Source organism: Cryptotermes secundus, unplaced genomic scaffold (assembly GCF_002891405.2).
Source record: "Cryptotermes secundus unplaced genomic scaffold, Csec_1.0 scaffold318, whole genome shotgun sequence".
Taxonomy (NCBI): domain Eukaryota; kingdom Metazoa; phylum Arthropoda; class Insecta; order Blattodea; family Kalotermitidae; genus Cryptotermes; species Cryptotermes secundus.
In genome coordinates, this window is record NW_019730108.1 from 2,408,872 (window position 1) to 2,415,888 (window position 7,017).

General features: G+C 38.4%; 1 protein-coding gene across 3 annotated transcripts in view; it reads left to right on the plus strand.

The window, feature by feature from the left end:
* Positions 1–7,017, plus strand: part of LOC111866120 (ras-GEF domain-containing family member 1B) — a 576,878-nt gene that overhangs the window by 553,781 nt on the left and 16,080 nt on the right. For all 3 annotated transcript variants that reach the window (XM_023854750.2, XM_023854748.2, XM_023854749.1), the window contains one exon: positions 2,194–2,396. In XM_023854750.2, coding sequence (XP_023710518.1) covers positions 2,194–2,396 — 203 coding nt within the window. The remainder of the gene's footprint in view (positions 1–2,193; positions 2,397–7,017) is intronic.

Below are 7,017 nucleotides of genomic sequence, written 5' to 3' on the forward strand. Positions count from 1 at the left end.
TTTTACTACGTAAAAACTTAACACTTTAAACTTTTTACGTAGTAAATAACTTACAGGTCACATTGGACGGAGTGATTTATAATTTGTAATTGTTATTGTGACGGACCAGAATGAAACAAATCAAAGTCCTAAGGATGTTTTACTTAGTGATGCTATCGGTAGCTCAGTCTGTGTAAGGCTGAATGAAGGAATGATTAGTGAATAATGAATTGAGAAGGATGTGGAAGAAGAGGCTTGCATAATGACGAAGGACTCTGTTCTGAATAGTTATTTACTTTCCTATCGCTTTTCTTCTTTCATTTGCACAGAATGTAATCGTATCTCTCTGAATGTGATGTAAATAAAGTGAGCTCAATTTATAAACACCTGGTGAAACACTTAATGCATCTACTTGTATGGTTGTTATGAAGAAGTATTCCCTAAGTTGTGATAAGTCTGTACTGTAAGATGAAGTTTCGTAGAAGTGTTTGTAATCGGTGTATTCCATTCGTTTGGCTTTCCCAGAATGACAGAAAAAGAATCTAGAATAAAAAAAAACAAGTAAAATAAAAACGAGGACACCTCATTATCAGAAGCCAAACACAGGACTGGAAAGAAAGCAGGAAGAGACGAAGAGAAATTGAAGGAATTGAATAGTCTGCCCTGCTGTTTCTTGCAGACTTGTCTCTCCTCTCTCCTTGTAGATTTTTTTCCTCTTGCTTTTTGGATTTGAATTGAGGGGAAATGGGGTGTAGGGAGGGAGATAAGGAACTTATGACCTTTAAAGCTTCTTGCAACTGGCGCCTGTCCTGCTTTACCAGATGTAAAAGCAGCTTGACAAAAGAAATTGTTTTTCAATTAAAGACGGCTTATCTTAATCCACGCGTAAGAGCGGCAAGTCCAATGCCTTCTTTATAATGGAATAAATATCTTAGCAAATTACTCCAGGAAAGAAATGGGTTTCTTAATTAAAATTCTCATCTTCACTATCGCATTCAAATGTGATTGCAAAGCCAGAAAAAATTGATAGGCCTACAGTTATGATGAGATGTTGTTTTCATATGCCTTAACCCTTTACAGCATGACATTAATGAAAACAACATCTAACATTTCAGTTCATACCACGCAGAAAACACAGTGTGTCTCCATTAACAAAAACCAACAGATTAATGCTGGCAGGGAAATCAGTGTTTATTGTGGGAATGATATTTTCTCAGCATTGTCCTTTTTGTAATTCTTATTCCATCTACAGAGTCAAAGTGTCTTTTAACTTGAAGTTAGAGGTAGCATGTTCCTCTGAAACAGTGTTACATATTTACCATAGTACATGGCATCACCAAGAAAATTCAGATTTTTGTTCTAGTATCATGACTGACTCATGTTCTTCAAGTACTCGGTTTGAATCTAAACTGAGGACCAGTCTTCACTTTTCTCCTAAGTCACCACATGATTTTCGGAATAGTAGTAAGCTCATCATGACTTTACCCATACAGATACCTTACTCATAATTCATAGTCATCACATACTATCAAATTTCACACTACATAACCTCAGTAGCTGATATAGTGTCTTATAAATATCCAAGTGTTTGAGACTTCTTGTGAGGTGAAGGTTCAGTGCTTTCAGTAACATCCTGCAAAACGTTCTGCCTTGTAAAACAGCATGTTAAGCATTACTGAAGTGTTACATAGGTGATTCATGCACTGAGCACCTTGGTGGTAAGAAGAGAGACTGAATCAATCTTGGATTTATCTGTCAGTGACAGATGGCTGACCAGTGTAAAGGAAATTCGGACATACTTTAATTTGGGAGTAACAGTGTGAAGTGCGTCTGCCCAACTTGTGTGTCAGCATGGTGTGATTTGACGTGGGCTTGTCAGCATATGAATACTGCACCATAGAAAACACTTAATTGAAGTTCCTGTGATCCTGTTAGCTTCATACAATGAAACATTTCCAGAATTCAAGTTTCTGTGATACTTTTAATTATTTACATTTTCCAGAATTCAGATTCATATGGCCTTCTTGTGAAATTTGTGCAATTGCGGAATTTTAAAAATTCAGTTCAAGAGATTATCATCTTTTGAACTTTATGCATCACAGCATTTCAAGAATTAAGATTGCTGCTGTCATGTTAAGTTATGCATTAAAGAATTTCCAAAATTCAGTTGCCTCTTGTCTTCTTCAGTTTATGCTGATCCAGTTTGTTTTGCAGTGGAGTAAGGTGCAGTCAGCCAAATTCTCCATCTTGGAGCATCAGATGGACCCCTCGTCCAACTTCAGCAGTTACCGGTCAACACTGAAAGCTGCCATGTGGCGGTCCGCTGGAGCTACAGACGAGAGGCAGCGCATCGTGATACCATTCTTCTCCCTCCTCGTCAAGGATCTGTACTTCTTAAATGAGGGTTGCTCAAATAAGTAAGTGTTACTCTATTGTGTACTAAGTTTTCTAGACATTGCAACCATGAAGCGAACTTATGTGTCAGTGTGAGTTGAAAAGATGCGTGCCTGAATGATGCAGTTCAGTCTGCACCCCAAAAGTTATGCACCCATTATGAATAAAAAGTGATTGAATGTTTATGGCCTAGGATAGTTTTCTCTGTGCTTAATTAATTAAGCATTGTGCCACGAAGACATATGGGGAAGTGGAGGTGTAGCTCCATCATTCTTGATCTTGACACTAGATTGAGGTCAGTGGTCAGCTTCATGTCCCAGCTTATCTAAGATTACGTCACTTGGGTCAATACTTTATGGAACCAAGTGACTATTTTGACGCCCCCACGTACAAAATCCTGTGCTTCATTCAAAGCGCAGGATTGCTGAGGGGATAATCAAAAGGGAAAGCACAATAGAGCACTGTAGGTCGCGGTGCAAGGGACAAGAAGGCCTACCCCTCATACATACATACATACATACATACATACATTCATTCATTCATTCATTCATTCATTCATTCATTCATTCATTCATTCATTCATTCATGCATGCCCCAGCTGCTTTACCCCTGGGAAAACTTCCCCCCATATCCATTGGATAGGAGGCTGGGTGGGCCCCAAAACCAGTCTGGATGTTATGGAGAAGAGAAAAATCTTACCCTTGCCCAGAATCAAAAACTGACCGTCCAGCCTGTAGCCCAGTCCTACACCAACTGAGCTATCCCATATGTAGATTGCAGAGCTTAGGCAAACAGAACTGCAGACACTTGTTGACAGTTGAAATAACAGTTTCCAATTGTGTGAGCATTAAGGTTCTCATAGTAGTGCCTAAGAAGAGTACTGTCATCTGCTATGTGACGCCGTTTAGTCTGGTAAAAGTTTACTGACATTGTATAGGAACCTTCAAAGCCATGCAAACAATCATGAAGTAGACATGAAAAAAAAATCTGTAGGCCTTGTTGTAGTTCAGATGTTGGGTATGTGAAATACATGCATTTTTTTAACTTCTTGGGAGACAGTGTTTTAGGAGATAGAATTATGAGAATATCAACATCGATGTTAGCTGTAAGGGTTTTAAAAAGGTAAAGCTATCCCTGTAAGAGACCAGAAAGGCCCATGGGATTATCAGATGTCAAGGCTGCCACATTTTCTAGATAATCAGCTCAAACATGACAGTGAGGTTGTCAGCCGCCCTTTACTGCCCAGGAAGATTCATGCTACTCATTTCTATTAGAGGCTGAGTCAATCCCAGGGGTGTAGAGTGGCTGGAAGGATTAGGTCAATTGAAAAAATCCAGTTCCCTCATTGGGAATCGAACCCACTACCTTCTGGCTTGTAGCATAGTGCCTGAACCAACTACACTATCATGTGTCTGTGTGTGCCTTTTAGTGAACTCAGTTTAATTTGACTAAGGACATGGTATTATTTCAAGCTTCCCTTTACGTTCTTTTGAATCCTGATGCTCTAACATCATGATATTAATTGACCAATTACTACTCATGCCAGTTTTTACTTCTGTGTCCAACAAAAAGTGATGCTAGTATTCATAATAATTTGAATTTTTTTAAGATGAGCCACATAAAATATTGTTTTCCTTCACTGATGAACATCCTCTATGAAGGAGGAGACTGGAATAATGTCTAGGCTATCTGCCACTTCACTTTGATTGTTTTCATTATTGTGATAAGGTATGGTGAGACATATTTGTTCATATTTTCACGTTTTCACTTTCCTCATAAACAGCCAATACTGTCCTGTACATCAGCAGCTTCTATTAGGGAGAAATTCTTTTCATGAACTTAGAAAGAATATGTTCAACTGGCCATACCTTTATTGTTCAAGGTGTAATATTAAGTGAAAGCTAGAATACTGACAAGATGTCAGCTACAAAATGGTGTCAGGTACTATGCTGAATTCATTACATTATTCTTCAGAGCAGGAAAATAAAAAGACAAAGGACATTATCAGATAAACTTAACCATTGAACACAAAATTCAGAAAAATAATGGGGCACATTTAATATATATATGAATTGAAAAGAGACTAATTTTATTTCATTCTCTCTCCTTACATATTTAATTCATGCAAACCACTGCTTTTAATTTCCATTTAATATCCCTTCCCTTCCCTTCCCTTCCCTTTACATTCTATTGTCTTTAAGGAAGTCTCACTACTGGAAACTTGACAAAAGGTCCCCCCCCTTCACCATCACGTTACTGTGCACTTCATGCTGCTTATTGTATAACCTGGAATGAAGGAACCAGGAGGGAAGTTTTGTTTCATGTGGCAGGGCTGCCAGCAGCGTGGAACAATACATAAATTAAGGTCGTGGGTGAAGAACGGTTGAGAGGAAATGTGGAAGAATAGGAATTTTGGAGCAAGAAAACAGAACCAGCAGGCAAGGTTGGAAGCATTTCGTAAATCAAGAAGAAAAATGTATTATCGCCTAAAATAAAAAGAAAACTATGAATAGGAAGCGAATGCTTTGTTAGTTACAACTTGCTGTGTTCAATATTTTATAGGGATTTTTAGACTGAGTTATCTGGCCATACAGAAACGTGTTATATCTTGCTTTCCATTGAGATCATCCAGCATGCTGGTGGCTGTAGTACAGTAGAGTTTTATTTTGGAGGTATCCTCTTCGAATCTCGGTCATGTGACCATCTATCTTTAGTAATAGTTTCATAATTTTACTCATTTTCTTCTGCTGTGTGCTAGGATAGTATTTTGAAATAGACTGACCCATCTCCTTTGAAATCTTTACCTGCTCGCCATACATGATCATCTTAAAAACTCTTAAGCTGACAGAAATTGTACCACTTTTATTTAGGAGGAGCCCGGTTCAAATCTCGAGCAGGACACAGACTGTCCTCACTGGTGTATTTCATAGTTTTTCTCAGTCCTTCCAGGCAAATGCTGGATTAGTACCTAAAATTTGGCCACAGTCGCTGCATCCACATCTTTTCCACTTCATCCTTCGCTGTCGCCCAGTCGTTCACCATTTTGTGGTCAGAATTACTGTGTGTCATTGAACAAATTAAGATAGATAAATACATCTTATAAGCTGTGTCATTTGAAGAGTGTCACTACAGATACATGACTGAAATAGTATCAGTTAATTACTTTATAAAGCGAATATCCAAATGAAGAGATTCATTGCCTCTTCCTCTTGCTAGTGTGGATGGACTGTTCAAGGGTTTGTACACCATGCCACATTGGAAACTTTCAAATAGACAGCAGAGTTGCAGATATTAATGAAATGTCTGATTTAGTTCATGTTACAGCTTTTTGTACAAAGAATTTCCTTTGTAAAGAAAATATAAGTTTTTATTTGGACATCATGTAAAACACATGTTATACTAAAATTATCTGTGGGCTTAATTAATCAATCACTACATCATCAATATATGTTTTTTTTATTGCTAGTGGGGTGGGACTAAGTCCCTTGTGCTGCGGCCACTTATGGCCTGTTGTACCAGCCCCAGATGATAGGTGAGGGTTATTGTGGAGCAATTGGTGGAATGAAGATTGGCAGGGGAAACCGAAGTACTTGGAGAAAACCTGCCCCACTGCCACTTGTCCACAACAAATCCCACTTAACCAGACCCGGGATTGAACCCGGGCTGCCGCGATGGGAAGCCAGCGTCTAACCACTTGAGCTGTGGCGCGGCCTAGAAGACATGTGTTAGTTACAAATCCACAGTACATATCTCATCAATTTAATGCTTTCTTTTCCATAGAGAATGTGGATAGAACATTAAGTCATAATAAAGATTGTAAATTTGGCCATGATGCTGTAAGTAATAAAATATTAAATTCTAATTCCATGTTTCTCGCACCAGTTACTGAAGATGAGGTATTAAATGTAACCAAGAAATGTAAATGTAAATTTTATATCATCATCATCATCATCAGTAATCTGTCAGACGACAGGTCCACAGTCTCTTCCAAAACAATTCCTCCACTTATTGCGATCTAGAGCTTTCTCCTTCAAGTGACAGTTTCCTCTTCTGTCCCCAAGGTCATCCAACATCTTCTTACGTCTTCTTCCTCCTCGTCTTCTTGTCACTTCTATCTGCCCCTCTATCTTTCCTTCAGTAACTTCTTTTAGAAGGCATTTTCTGCGTAAAACATGACCAATCAAATTAGCCTTCCATTTCTTATTTCGTGTAGGATATTGCTCTGCTCACTGACTCTAATTAACACTTCTTCATTTCTCACATAATCGGTCCAACTGATCTTCTCCATCCTTCTCCAACACAACATTTCGAAACTTTCCAGATGTTTCTGATCTACTGCCCTAAGTGTCCATGTTTCAGCCCCATACAGAGCTATGCTCCAAATGTAGCATTTCACTAGTTTCTTCCTCAAATTTAAGTCCAATTTGCTGGTAAAAAGATTCTTCTTCTTGCTAAATGCAGCTTTTGCCATGGCAATCCTGGATTTAATTTCACACGTACACCTTCCATCATCTGTTAACAAGCTACCCAAATAATTAAAACATTTCACATTCTCCAGTTGTTTTTGGTCTATCTTTATTGTGACTGGGGTCGGTTGTCTCGAAATTTTCATTACTTTTGGTTTCTCCAGATTCATTTCCATGC